This window comes from Diadema setosum, chromosome 1 (assembly GCF_964275005.1).
Source record: "Diadema setosum chromosome 1, eeDiaSeto1, whole genome shotgun sequence".
Classification (NCBI taxonomy): domain Eukaryota; kingdom Metazoa; phylum Echinodermata; class Echinoidea; order Diadematoida; family Diadematidae; genus Diadema; species Diadema setosum.
Genome location: NC_092685.1, coordinates 19,551,244 through 19,567,264, shown reverse-complemented (window position 1 = coordinate 19,567,264; position 16,021 = coordinate 19,551,244). Strand labels below are relative to the sequence as shown.

General features: G+C 36.3%; 1 protein-coding gene across 2 annotated transcripts in view; it reads left to right on the top strand.

Annotated features, from left to right (window-relative positions):
• LOC140234634 (reticulon-1-A-like) overlaps window positions 1-8,847 on the top strand; it is a 49,862-nt gene extending 41,015 nt beyond the window's left edge. For both annotated transcript variants that reach the window (XM_072314674.1, XM_072314666.1), the window contains 4 exons: window positions 660-729; window positions 3,025-3,071; window positions 4,593-4,651; window positions 6,156-8,847. In XM_072314674.1, coding sequence (XP_072170775.1) covers window positions 660-729; window positions 3,025-3,071; window positions 4,593-4,651; window positions 6,156-6,198 — 219 coding nt within the window. In that variant the 3' untranslated portion in view covers window positions 6,199-8,847. The remainder of the gene's footprint in view (window positions 1-659; window positions 730-3,024; window positions 3,072-4,592; window positions 4,652-6,155) is intronic.
• Window positions 8,848-16,021: the final 7,174 nt, after the last annotated feature.

Genomic DNA, 16,021 nt, shown 5'->3' with positions numbered 1-16,021 from the left:
AATTTTCATTGAAATTGTGTGTGTGTTTGTGTGTGCAAACCTGATTGGTTCTCAATGGTAGTTTCTTTAGATTTGATATCATGAATAATATTCCCCAGCATTATCTCATTCAATGCTTTAGATGTTGAGAGTTCAATTGACTTTGAACGTTGATCTGTGAAACATGAGTCCCATTACCTAATTGCAGATGATTGATTATATTTTGTGCTTGTTCTGGTTCTAATGAGATTTTATGATGTCAAATATGCTGTTGGTTGAAATAGTAGTCTAAGACTTTGACCTTTTCCCTGTACCTGTAGTACTCTTTGTACCATTCTTTTCAGATCGGAATGAACAAATCAACTCTTCTTGTTGCATGTCATACCAAATTCATCAGAGTTTGTTCGATGCTTCATAGGTCAATATGTGAAATGTTAAGTTCAGACCTATGAGGATATTTCTTGTCCCTGACTGACCCAGTGAACCCCCAAATGAATGAGTTGAATGCACATGAAAAGTTTCTTTTTCTAACAAAAAGATATGAGTAGTAATCAGTAAATTGCTGTGGTTGCAAATACAATTGCACATGCGTGAGATAAGGGACATCTCAAAAATATAATTCCTCTTCCATCATTTGTCGCACTAAAAGTAAAGCTATGTTTCAATTTTTCTTTGTTCAGTTTGCTGTATTCCTCTGGCTTCTGACTTTCCTTGGAGCATGGTTCAACGGTCTCACTCTTGTGATCCTGGGTAAGACCTCTATTAGTGCCGTCCAAAACAAAACATTGTTGAATCGAACAGGTCTTGTGATCTCTGTGGTCATGTCAGTTTTCTGGGTCTTCTGCAGGAATGATCAGCATTAACCAAGTATAGTTCTCAGCCATTACTAGGTACAGTATGTATGCTTGAACAAACCAGTAACATCAATCAAATGATTCGTGTCAATGTTTCAGAGAATAATGATAATGATAATAAATGACTTATATGGTGCCACATCCACTGTGTAGAGTTCTCAGGGCACATACATACTATTATTACCGGGGTTTCTGGATAGGCCTTCATTATTTTCAGCCAGCACTGACGGTATAAAATGACCAGCAAAGAGCAAAGTGAGCTCAGGCGCTTACCAATAATTCCCAGAGATGACACTGGATGAACTAATTTTTAACGAAGCACTACTTTTTTCTGTGGCTGATCAAGTCTGATGTGTTCTTGAACAGTACTACTGTAAAAGTGGATATTTTCACCTGAATAATTTTTCGCACTTGACCGAGCAAGAAGAGTTTCGTGTGTTTTTAATTCCATGGAATCAAGACATCAACTACTGGAACATAGGGGCAGCAAAAATATTTGCGTGCTTTTATTTTCACAATAGTTTCTGGTTGCGCGAAGTGCATAAAATTTTCAACACCGCGAAAAATTTTCACTTTTACAGTATCCTCTTTATACAGCATTTATTAAGTTTTGATTTGATTTATGTAATGCATTATGGGAAGGAGGTAAGCAGTTTGTAAAGTACGTGGCGGACGGTGATTTGAGTCACTCAGAGAAAATGAAAGGAACAGTTTGTGTTTTTCCATCTGATCTTTTCCATGCACTTTGAATCAATGTCAGCTGAGATCTCTTTAATGATTTTGTGGAAATTAGGAAAGTTTATTAAAGAACTAGAAGGATACTACCTTTAATCATCATCATCATCGAGCCTAATTACCAGATTGTAATTGAAGATATAATTGCCATGAGATTTAGAAGTATTCTTTTGAAGCATAAAATGTATCTATACATCTACTGAGCATCTATGAGATATCATCACCATCTTGGGTTACTGACAGGATATGCCTCTTTACAGAGTGTGAACATAATCTGTCCTGTCCACATTGATTGCTACCATGGTAACAGAGAGGATTTGTGCCGTATAGAATGGCAAACATTCATGAGCATTAGAGGAGAAATATTAGAGAGGAGCTTGCCTCTAGAATATATCCGTCAAAAAAGGAAAGGACTAAAACAACTGGTGCTGAGGAGCTTGTCCTATCTGGTTTGTTTATAGAGTGCTGGAATGATTTATGGATAGAATTCCAAGCAAGTCCTTTTCGCTTCCCTGTGATTATAGCTGGGCTCCTCGGAGGGATGGCTTAATGTGTGGCATTCTTGTGTGCATGTCAAAATACCTTCTCAAAATGAGGCTCTGTTATTATTGCATCATTTGCTCATTTCATCATGGTCAGTGCATAAAGGAAATACGGAGAGACAAAAATAAGAGAGAATCCTGTGGCATCAACATCCTGATGTAAGAATTAGCACTGTCGTCTCATGTTTAGACACAGGGAAACAAATGAGTCTGTAGAGTTACATTTGCAGATGATTGAAATAAACTAATTTGTTGCTCAATGCAATTCAATGGTCTAAGATGTTACATTTAGATAAGCAGCAGCAGCATAGCTATTGATTAAGTGTGAAATTCTTAAATAGAGATGAAGTGGAAAGTGCAATAGTATTATATGCAGTGAGGAGTTCTGAAAGTGTGAAGTGGAATAATGACAAGTTTTCATTGCAACTGCTTGACAAATTGCCCTACATCGACGTAAGTAGGCACTGAATTGATCAGTGTTTTAGTAGTAGCCATGATAAAAAATCATGGGTGTACATACTCGAGCAGGATTCAAACCTACGACCTCCTGATCACCAAAATGAAAACATCTCGACGGAAGAATTCCATGAATTTGAATAATTATGCAGTACCTGCTGCATGCTACAAGGATTAGAACCAACAGTTGCTGTCGAGCGAAAGCTCGCTGATCTAGTGGAGATGACGCCTGTTCGGTGACCAGGAGGTCATACGTTTGAATCCTGCTTGAGTATGTACGCCCATGATTTTTTATCATGGCTACTACTAAAACACTGATCAATTCAGTGCTTATTTACGTCGATGTAAGGCAATTTGTCAATCAGTTGCAATGAAAACATTGCGACGGAAGAATTTCATGAATTTGAATAATGACAAGTTTGTGTCTCGTCTTGTCTCATTTTTTTCAAACCCTGCAGCCTACATTGGACTCTTCTCGCTGCCTGTGGTCTACGAGAAGTACCAGGTTAGCATGATTTGAAAACCTAACACTGCTATTCATGGCCAGAGCATTATGTTTTGCCCTCTTATCAGTATAGTTGTTTATTGTAATTGACCTGCAGATAGGAGTGCATGTGGTACAGGAATTTAATTAGTACAATCTGGTTCTAGGTCAAAGAAGATATCAGACAGCCCTTGTCTATATCTTTTCTACATATATAGCCCCAACGTCAAAAATTTAATGATGAAAATTTGATGAAATGAGAGGAGAAACCTGGCACTATGCTTATCTGGGATCAGGTTTAACAAATAGTAATATTAAAGCGCAAAGTGTTTGCTAATTATTGACTTCAGCAAATTATTTTCTCATGTTACACTTCTTGTCCATCATTTCTGAAATAGGGGACCGACCCCCTGAGATAGCAATAGTGTGAATTTGAAGTCTTGTGTGAATTGCATTGGAGAACAGTCAGTATGAATAGACTTAATAATTGTTGATCACGTAGACATTGTAAAGGAAAGAATTTTCCTGACCTACACAGCATATGTACACAGTTCACAGTTAGCTGTATTCAATGTACTGTAGATATGAATTACGTATCTAAATGTCCAGAGAAGTGAAAGGACAGTTGTAGTTTTTGTTAATTCATTATGTTTTGATGCAGTATTAAGAGGATTGGAGTGATGGAAAGTAGGATTTTATGAAAAGATTACAGACTATGGCCCTGATTGATAATAGAGCCATTGTACAGTCTATGGAAAGTACATGAAAACATGTTGTAAAGTTGCCCTTTCAGTCACAGAAACGTATTTTAAAGACAGAGAGCTCATGACTTCACCAAGATTAGGTTTGTAGTTAAAAAATTGCAGGAGTCCCATGTACTACTTGTAATGCTATTAGTCTTTGAATGTTTGTGATCATCAGCGAGTTACATTAAATGTTCTGTAAAAATGCTGGTTGGTGATTGCTCATAAAGCAATTGTGTGGCTAATGCTTCAAGAATCGAAATAATTTTATAGCCTGTAGTGAAGTCATATCATTTAATATGATTGCAGAATATGACTGGCTGCCTACTTGGCTAGAATGAAATGATATGTATTTTTGTGGACTATATGATATAACAAATACTTGCCTTGCCTACTGTTGTAATATAACACTTGACAGTCCCTTGGGATATCCATAGTTTTCCCTCAAGGCAATATTTTCCCCTTGTATTCAATGCTTCTGCAAAATATAATCTCTTTGGAAAATGTAACTCTCGCAGGGATGTCAAGTGCTATATTATACGGTACACCTCTCTTGAAATACAAACTCTGTGAAAGTGTAAGTTTGTTTCAGGTTTGCAAGGTTGCCTATTTCTGATAACATGAGACTTTGCATAATGAATGTGAGATTATAGTTTAGCCAGCAAAACTATGTGAGAACAAGAGTTAAAAAAAAAAAGAAACCTCATAGATATCTCCAGCAGTACTCTTCCTTGTAGTGACGGCAGACTTAAGTGGTTAATGGTACACCATATCATCCTAATTTCTCCTTGTCACACAGGCCCAGATCGATGAGGCTGTTGGAAAGGCACAGGAACAGATCAACACGGCTCTCAACAAGTAAGAAGCTGCAAATAAGCAGTGATATTTTGTCTTACTGGTGACCAAGAAAACCATGTATGTTCATCCTGAGCTGCCGTGAAAGGGACTAATTCTTGGCCATATCTGAAAATCAAGCCTATTTTCTCATTTTGCCTCTCAATAATGATTAGCATAATTAATAAACCAAAAAAAAAAAAAAAAGTATATGTCTGTCAGTAAGCTTTGATTTTGTTGTGGCCTGTGGCAACTCCAATATATTTCTTTGCAGTAAGTGGCTTAATCTTAGCAGCATTGCAGAAATTTTTTTTTGATAGATGTTTCAACAGATTTTTTTTTTTTCATGTGTGTGACAGCTTACATACACTCAAGTAGTTTGATTTAATTCAGTCATGTTACCTGAGTGACCTGAAATTTATAAAGATGAACATGCTATTTCAGAAGTCATTTATTATAATTAACCTCACATTTATTCTGTAGAAGATGCAATTAGAGCTAGTTTGATGGCCATGTTGATTAACAAATTGCCCTATATCAGCATAAATATTTTATGTCGATGTAGGGCCATTTGTTGATCAGTTGCAATGAAAACAACTTGACGGAAGAATTTTATGAATTTGGAAAAATGGCTATGTTTCTGTCAAAGATTTTCTTTTTTGTGGTGTATGATCCCATATCATTACTCAAGGAGTGATACTGCTAACCCAGTGCTGTAACTCACTGCACTGAGTGACAATTGAAATGTGAAGGGGTTTCTACTTGATTGCTAAGTCAAGGGTCAACACAAACTATTTTTCCTCTGGTGGCCCATTTGGGTCACTGAAATCTTTAAATTTTGGTGGCCAAAAAAAAAAAAAAATAAATAAATGTAGTGGCCTGAAATGAAAGGAAATGGAACAATCCATTTTAGAATTGTAAGCACCAGCTGAGCCACCAAAAGATAGCCATTTTTGAAATTTGATGGCCTGACATCAGTTTTTAGTGGCCCTGAGCACTGGGCCAAGGCTAATGTCAGGCCCTTGCTAAGTTGAGGTGTAAGTGTCCTGATATGTTGCAGTGGGCAAGTGGATTTGTGACACTCTGCAATGCATCCTAAAAGCATCGCATGTAAACAAAATCCGACATGATGCAACAGAATGAGTTTTAACTTTCAGGTTATCAAAGGAGAAGCATGCTGTAATGAAAAACAAGAAGATTCAATAGTCTTAATGAATGAGCCTACTGCAATCATGCCCCACTTCCTGAGAGAGTGATTAGCCTACAATCATGCATTCCTTTCAAACCTAATGATGCTCATACAGCTCCCAAATTCATAATGTGTCAACTTTGTTGCCGCAAAATGAAAGCTTAAACATCTAGTTGTTGATATCAGAAGCTTTGTTGCAGAGATTACAGCTATTTTGGTTCTCAATTCGCATCTTACGTCTGTTCATCATTATTGCTGTGCCTGCTTTTAAATATGTCAAATTGAATTTGATACAGAAGATGTGCAGTTACATTGTATGTACCCAATTTTCTCTTTCAGCATCACGGCCAAGATTCCATGGCTCAAGAAGAAAGAGGACTAAGAGACGATGCCTGTCATGCAGAAATCACAAAAATCCAAGTGTGAGAGGTTATCGGCAGAGTTCAACCTAACTTACAAAATAGCATTGTAAGTTTAAGTGTAGCAGGGCTTTTCAAGTACACTGTAGTATTGTAACTAAAACAAACAAAAAAAAAACAAACAAAAAAAGTCAGTTAAAAGTTTTCTGTATCGGCTTTGCTCTGTCTTTTCCAGCCACCCTGAAATACTTTCAAGAACTTACTCGCAATCAATCTGGGCTGATGCAACTTGAGGTTAAAAATAGTAATTAAAGATAAAAATTGGTGCAATGTGGATATGAGGAAAATGTTGACAAATTGTCACTATCACGGATATGATGTGATCAGTATTGCCCAATATTGAAACCAGTTACTTTGTACAGTAAAACTAAATGACAGTGCACAGCTAGCCATTGAAACAATACTACAGTCGGGTGTAGCGTTTGTGAGAACCATCAAATCATTGTTGTGAAACTTCTACGTAACAATCAGTATTGCTGTAGGTTTTCCATTCGTCGTCATGTAAACATATGGCTTTGGACTGAGGTGTTGTGGCATTGATGTATGTGACTGTGTAACCTATGGTATCTGTGCTCTTGATACATCTGTAATACTACTACTCTTTTCGTGCGGTCACATAGATACAGATGAATGTATAAAAATCTATGGACTCTATTGCTGTGAAAAACCTATAAGTACAGGAAGCTAACCTGTGCATTTATAGAACAAAATAGACAGTGAAGTATGTAATTTCCTTGTCCCAACAATAAGCAGCGAATTTCTGTGAACATGTAAATCGAGAAGCATGATACGATAGGAACAGACAAACAAACAAACAAACCTGCAGAGGATACATTTCAATTATATCAGCATTGCATATTTAATGCATTCAATATATCCATATTACTGCAAAGACCTAATCGAAACTAGCAAGCAAACTCATTTGATTAATCAGAACTTCCAGCAGGTAGATAGTTCATTGATAAATAAGGAGAACAAAAGAGCAGAAGGGGGTTGAGGCATATTCACTCTGTTTTGTGTTCCTAATCACTTCCAGCCTGAATCTTATTGTACTGGTACATTACTTATGAATTGTACAGGCTTCTTTACTTAAATTTTGAAATTATGTTAGACATTACATGTATAGTCTATTTGCAGTATTCCCGAAAATGGAAGTTGTTTCCATGATATACTTGTATAGTGTTTGCCATGTAGAAGTCGAGAAGAAGAATTTCTCCACTGAAAGAATTTCACTGATCTCAAGGTGTGGCGTACTAGAAGTGATCACATTTAACATGCCAGATGAAAGGAATGTGCTTGGTAGTTAATTTCTTCTCTTTTGTATAATTGTTTCCCGTTCCTTTTCCTTGCCAGGATTTCACAGTCGCTTGAGAGTTACTAGTGCATTGTCTTCTTTCTTTTCATAATAGGTGTAATGCCGAGTTAAGAATGATTATTGGTATTTCTTTATCATGTACAGTGCAATGTAAGACAAGATGTTGAACTGTAAATTATACACAGCTTTTCAATCTGACTCTTGTGTATGCTTGGATGATGTTCTTGTAGTTTATCACTAGAAATGAAAATCACTGTAAGATATGCATTCAGTGTGCATTGTTTGTTGCAGAAACCAAGAATCTAAACACATTATTGTAAAATTGGATAAGAGTGTACATTGTACTGAATGTGAATGAAATAACATCAATATGGTAAATATGTATAGTGTATCACCTAGTGTTTCCATGTATTAGTTGCAGGATGTTTGTTTATGAGCCATTTTGAAACCATTTGTGCTAAAGTTTACTGTAAATCAAAACCATTACATATGTGTATATGACCCTACAATCACAGTTCAGTAGAGACAATCAAGAAGCATTGATACAAAAAAAAAGGCTTATGCTGACTCAATTGCAGTATTGTATGGTGGAATTTACACGAAATATTTACACTGCACATACATGAATAAATAATGCATGACATTTTGTCAGAATGATACTGTGGACAGAACATATGAAATGCCCAATATGAAACTTGAATATTTAGCATGTGTTAATGTTTAGTGAACTTCCAAAAACTTCATCCGTTTTCCCTTGTGTTCTGGAGCGTGTGTCTGGACTAATAGATATCGCGTGTGATATGGTTAATGTTAGTGTAATGAATTAGTTATTTTATTAAAATTGAAAAGTAGCATAATGATTTTGAGAAGCTTTTCTTACCATTTTTACAGTTGATATACTGGTTGCATTGTCATAGATTGTTTATTTATGCCTTTTGTTGGACATGGACTAGGCAATGTAGGTGTACTAGATTTAAACATTGCATTAAAACGGGATTTTTTTTTTCTTTTTGTAAATAATCTAAACAAAATTGCCTATTTGGATAAACACCATGAAATACTATGGCCTCAGAAAACATATTTCTTTGAGATTATTACAATATTTGCTGAAATTGTTTTTAATTTGCTGTACAAAATCTTGAGTCGATTTCTTGCTCTAGTTGACAAATTAATTTCATTTGATTACTCCCTAGAATACAAAATCCCATGTTTGGAACAAGCGAATTGTTTGCAATGTCCAGGATGGAGAATTGCCTCAATAAAAAGCATTGCTCGTTCAATGTGCCCTAAAATCATACATATGTGCTTTATGTATCATTCATTATATTATGATGAACAGTAGATTGTTATGTGTGCGTGTATATTTGTCTTAATCTTGAAAGTCTGTGGCTAATAAAGACACTCTTTCACACACACACACACACACACGCACACACAAAATGTTGGTTACAACAACAATAATCATTTTCCAGGGTTCCACCAAAATTCTTCAAGTGAAAGTGAGGAGAGGGGTACCATAGACCTTTGACCCTCTCACACCAAAAAAAAAAAAAAAAGTTCCGTAGTCCATGTATCTTTAAAGGACATGTTCACCATCATATACATGTAACATGTAAATGTAGTTTGAGTAAATGCAGCAATATTAGTCAAACACATTGGAGAAAGTTTGAGGAAAATCAGACAATTCGTTCAAAATTTATCAATTTTTAAAGTTTCCAGTATCACCATTGCTGGATGAGAAGACTACTACAGTTTGTGATGTCACATGCATAGAATGATGTAAGGAAAATGTGAAAAGAATTCCATAAATTGCATCTTTTTGAAAAAAAAGTACTCATTTTCTTGACTCGGTACCGACATATGTTAAAGGTAGTATTATTCCCCCTGTCTTCTGAAAGGGGCAAGTCAAATGCTCTTCTGTATGTGAGAAAAGTGAAAATATGTTGAATTTTATTTTCTATACATCATTCTACGAATGTGACATCACAAACGGTAATACATTGTAGTTCTCATCCAGCGACATCCGCATTGAAAAATTAACTTTTGAACGGATTGTCGAATTTTCCTCGAAATTTCACTGATGTGTTTTACTAATATTGCTGCATCATCTCAATCCTCATACATATAAAGGAGAATTTTTCCTTTAAGGCCAAACTTTCCTGGATTGTAACATTGCTACTTGTATAAACTTCATCACTTTCACTTAAAAAATATACACATCCCCCTCCCCCCCCCCCCCGGAAAAAAAAAATAGGGAAGAAAAAGAAGTCCACCCCAGTTGTGTAACACACATTCAGTGAATTGCAGAGAGTTATTACTGACCAATGGCCTACCAGTACATTTTTAACATAAATCATTTTCTGTATTTTAATGTTTATGACTTTGAAGTTAATGTGACAATTATGAAGGGAAAAAAGGCATCACTTCTTTATGTAACTGACACCAAGTACAGTGCATCACATATGCTCCAATGACAGGCCTACATGCCAGATCATCATTGTGTGTGTGTGTGTGTGTGTGTGTGTGTGTGTGTGTGTGGAGTTCGGTGCTTTTGGAATTAAGTGGAAGAGGTAAAAATATTAGTAATATATTTTACACGATACATGTGGGATGGTGGAAACAAAGGGATCTAACTGTAATGGGTAAAGTGCAACTGCTGAAAACTTATATTTTATCCAAATTTAATTGAGAATTTATCAATGAAGGTGGTTGTTCATATAGATGGTACAGTGGATGAAATAGAAACCATATTTTTATTTTTGGAATTTAAGTGTTGAAAGCAAAGGATTACTGATAATTCATGACATGTTTAAAGTTATTCCAAATGATTGGAAAGGGAAAGACCATTATGCAGGTTGACATTCATAACTCTGTACATGTATTAGATTAAAAATTGGGGTTCAAGTAGGCACATTGTTTAATATGAATTCTAAGAAAATATATGATTATTTTTTTAGACAATTTCAGGAAGATTATGATTACAAATGCAAAATGGGTGCAATCAGTATAATTTTGGTAAGAAAGAAATTAAGGAAATATTTTTAAGAATGAGACTAACAGTAATTTGTCGTAAGTACAGGGAATTTCCATACAAGGCACTACATTGTGCCTTACATACTAAAAACACCTTTATAGATTTCGATTTGCATCATATGTGCCTTATATACTAAATAACACCTTTAGGCCTATAGATTTGGATTTGCATCTGATGAATTATGTTCCTTTTGTGTTAAAAAGAAGAGGAAGAGACATGTTAACATATTTTTGTTTTGTAAACAGTTCAAAGAACTTGGCAAGAAATAATATAGTAGATTTGAGCGAAATAGACATCAGTGACTGGAATTTGATTTTTGCGAGAATCCAACAAAATTCTCAAAGAATCAAAATGTGCGATTCTATTATTTTCATAATAAAACATAATATTTTTCCAAATCAAAAGGATCAATGAGTGCTTCCTTCAATGAACGAAATTTTAATGAAGATTATAGATTGTAAAGATCAAGAAAAGGAATTAGCAATTAAAACTGGTAAAATGGGGCTACATTTATCGAAATGGGAAGACTTAAATATTTAGGGAATTTAAGCATAGTAGGCCTACTTTGTTTTTATTGAACTTTTTATCATTTTTGTCTGGGGATATTCGTTGGATTTTTTTTTTTTTTTTTTTGTATGTTTTTTCTACTTTCTTACATACCCATGATTAATGCTAAGGGTCCGGGGTAATTGCCCAAGACCCTCTGACAACTATAATTGGCCCCAAGGCTTGGCCCTCAGCGTGGCAGCTGCCATTATTCTAGTTGATATGGTAAAATCACCTCTTGTGCTGTACAAGTATCGCATCCCTTTGAAATTGGGTAATATCCAGTTTGCTAAATTGTGTTTATCCCTCTATCAGCACAGTAACTCAAACAAGCCTACAAGCAACAATATTTTTCTTGAAAAACTAAGATCTGGTATGTGATGAGCCTTCAAAAAGGCGAGAAAGTGCCACATTTCTTCGGATCGAACAACGGGTAACAAAAGTGGTACATGTACTTTGGATTGACCATTATAGGTCCATATCGATTGACAAATTTGGCGGCCCCTAGTCTTTGACCACAATGAGTGATTTCAAGTTCGGTGCTAGTGCTAGTGCTAGTGCTAGCCCCCGAATAACAGCGTTAAATCGAGCTCCAACACCGACGGTCAGATTAACGAGGCGATACCGATCAAAATTATCGATCACTAGCACTAGGTGTTGGAATCACAGCACCGCGAGCTCCGCGAGAATTGCGCGACGAAAAAAGTGATTGCGCGTGATCACAGTCAAATATTAAAAGATGTAGCCAAAATTGCTTAGTTTTAGGGACATAGTGGGGAAGAAATATTAAAATGCCACAAATTTCATCCACTCCCCAAAATACAACTATCTTAATTTTGCTCCCAGGCTCAGATTTATGAAGCCATGTCGAGAGTGTTCGTGTACGTTACGTGGGCGACCACTGCATTAGCATAGACTTTGCACGTAAAACGTGCATCTATTATGGACGTGAATATGAGTCTCGCACGGCAACGCTAACACCAGCACCGAACTTGAAATGACGAAAATGTTAATCCCTAGGGGCTAGTGTTAGTCAATGGCGAAAAAGCACGTAAATCGCTAACACAATCGGCGGAGCTCGGTTCAGCAGACGACATTCAACACCGAGCCCAGCACCAGCAACCGGAAATACGTCATAATTTTGAGGTCAACTCCCAACACCGACGTGATTTCAAGTTCGGTTTTATCGCCGGTGCTAGTGCTGAGATAGCACCACAGAAGAGTTCTGTGGATAGCACTAGCACTAGCACTAGCACCGAACTTGAAATCACCCAATGGTGGGTGTGTGCGGCATGCGATTTTTTTTTCCGTAACCCTAACGCGTCGAAATTGCCAATTGTGGCACTTGAGCAAAGACTACCAGTGTACTAGTTGGTTGCGCGTGGACTTGGGCATACTTGTGTTGCTTTCTTGTATACAGTACCATGGTCGTCTGCTAACCACAGAATCAGATTAGAATGTGAGAATGGCACGCCGCCTTGTGAACTGTCAAAACAAATAACAACAGGTTTGTGTGTGTGTGTGTGTGTGTGTGTGTGTGGGTGTGTGTGTGTGTGGGTGTGTGTGTGTGGGTATGTGTGGGTGTGTGTGTGTGTGTGTGTGTTTGTGTGTGTGTGCGTGTTTCCACTTCGCCATCGGCATCGCGTTTTGCTTTGCCGTCTGCTTACACTACTGGTATTCCTGTGGTTTTGTTCGCCGTCTGCTGACACTTATCCTTTGTCTCGCAAGACTTGCGTTGTTGATAATACAATAATAAATATCATTTGTAAAGCGCTTATTACAATGTTTTTAAGCGCTGAGCGTCTCGAAGAAAAAAATAGAAAAGAGAATTTCAATCATGGAGTAGATACAAATTGGTGTTAAGATGCAAACTCGAAGTTTTCATCAATATCTTGCAAAAGTGAATTGGAAATCTGAGCTTGGAATTAATTATGATATAAGTATTTTATAGGCCTATATGGCGTATATACAGCTCCAGCAATTGCTATTGTTAACATTGATCATGTTTATTAAGCCACGCAGAATCAGATTCGAAGTGGGCATTAGGTCTAATTGGGTAACATGAATGCACTACTGGGGTAATTTGGGTTTATAGGCCTACTTCTCCAACCTCACGATGATTGTGCTTAAAAAATGATTCAGAAAGGCGTAGTATAGTCTCCTTTGTAGTTCAGGTTCATGTAGATCAAGATATATGATTAAATTCTCATGCACTAACATCCAAGATGAAGATGGGGGAGAGTAATCATCGGTTTCGATCGATAAAATCTCTATAATTCAAGCAGCTTTATAAAGGCATTTTGAAACAGCATTTATAAAGCAAACAGCAAATCATTGTCATTTAAAATTCTTCTAATATCACGTACGGTTTGAATTGATCTATCAATATAAATATATAGGTCTATATTTTTTGATGTTCACTTTGTCATTGCCAACCATATACTAGTTCTCCTCATCACGTACCTCGTTACCTCTACCAAAACGACCATCAGTGAAGGAAACCCAAACCCAAAGAGAAATGTCGATTGAGTGAAAGCAGCCACATTAGTAAAACACATCAGTGACAGTTAAAGGGAAGATAAACCCCAAGAACAATGTGGATTGAGTGAAAGCAGCAACATTAGTAGAACACATCAGTGAAAGTTTGAAGAAAATCGGACAATCGATGCAAAAGTTATGAATTTTTAAAGTTTTGGTGTTGGAACCGCTGGATGAGGAGACTACTAGAGGTTATGACGTATGAGTGGACTACAATATCAAGAAAATATAAAGAAAATACTACAAAAATCCATTTTTCATGAAAATTACAAATTCCATCAACTTGATATTGACATATGTTAAGGGTAGCAATTATTCCCCCTGCTTTCTGAAAGCGGTTGGTCCACTGCTCTTTCATAATTCTAGAAAAGTGAATTTTTGTTGAATATCCTTTATATTTTCTTTGTATTGTTGTCCACTCATACGTCATATCCTCTAGTAGTCTCCTCATCCAGCAGTTCCAACACCAAAACTTTAAAAATTCATAACTTTTGCATCGACTGTCCGATTTTTCTCAAACTTTCACTGATGTGTTCTACTAATGTTGCTGCTTTCACTCAATCCACATTGCTCTTTGGGTTTACCTTCCCTTTAAAGGAAAATCGGACAATAGATGCAAGGAACTTACGAATTTTTAACGTTTTGATGTTGGTACAACTGGATAAGGGGATACTTGAGTTCATGACATCATGTGTGGACAACAACATAAAGATAATATAAAGAAAATCATAAAACATGTTTTCACTTTTCTTGCGTAATGAAAGAACATTAGTTTGACTATAAAAACCGCTTTTAGAAAGTAGGGGGAATGATTACTGCCTTTAACATAACTTATGTCAATATCAATTAAGTTGATGGAATGTGTAATTTTCATAAAAATGATTTCTTTGTGGAATTCTCTTCATGTCATGGACTCTAGTAATCTCCTTATCCAGGATTGTATACAACGCCAAAACTATAAAAATGAATAACTTTTGCATCGATTGTCGAATCTTCCTCAAACTTTCACTAATATTGTTGCATTCACTCAATCCATATTGCTCTTTCAGGTTTTGGTTTCCTTTAATATCAACCAATCATCACTGCCATCATTGCTTCAATTAGATTACCATGCACGACCATAAACATCATTACTATCATTTCACTACTGGATAATCCTCTTATCATCATCACCATGATTGCTACTCGTATTACCATCGTATACATATTACCACAAGCAATCTATCCTCCACCATATAATTGCACTATCAATACTTTTTTTTTTTCATGTCACCAATCCATCAACAACTTCACGAAATCTCTTGCATTTAATTTTTCAGCATCATCATTATCATCAGTCTAAATAAGCATTGCGACTATCAATATATTCCTACTCGATCCCTCCCTTCAATGCCCACATGTCCTAGCACCCTTATTGTAAGTCGATTCAATGCAATGATGATAAATGATTGAATATTAAAACACTAATTTGTTTGTTTGCTTGTTTGTAAGAACACTAGCCGCATTCACACGTGTTAGCTGGTTACCGAGCGCGCTCCAAAACTCGAGCTCTTAATTATTATATATATGTATACTCGTAACTTTTTATGAAACTTCATGATCGATTATAGAAACAATCACCTGCTGGTATCAGATTCCCAGGTGGGTTCATGAGTTTAAATGTAAACAAACCATTTGTTGTCGACTGACACCCAAAAAAGGAAGCCATGCGTAATATGATTGTTGTTAATGTTAATGGTGAACGATAACCAAAAGAAAATTGATCTACCCGATATTAATCAAATTTAAGGTCTTTTCATTAAGTTGGAACATCAAGCATCTGTTCAGAGTCACAGACGCTACTTACGTGTTTTTATAATATGCATTTATAGGAAACTGATACATGTATATCACTATACGTTTGAACGATGATAGCTATCATAATTATTATGGTGTCATATATAGCTCCATACCAAGCCTGGACAAAAGTACGGAATCTTTCAGCAATGTTGCAATTTGTGTGTGTGTGTGTTTTCTTTGTATCAAAAACTCGAGGGCGGGCGCCTGAAGTGCAATGATTGCACCTTCCATGCACTTTGTGTGTGTGTATGTGCGAGTGCGTGTGTGTGTTGTGTGTTTGTGTGTTTATGTGTTTGTGTGGGTGTGGTAGGTGTGCAGTATATCGTTACTTGCAAAATTTCGTGTATGCTTAGGTAAAAAACGTAATCAAGAGTTATTCTTAAAGAAAATGAAAGCGAGGTCACAGCTGGTCGTTGTTCACGTCTGAAAAAGTAAACATTCTGGTCATAATCATAAAAGTGTCAGAAATTGTGCACTATATTGTTTAAAAAATGTTTGTTATTCAAACTTCAGC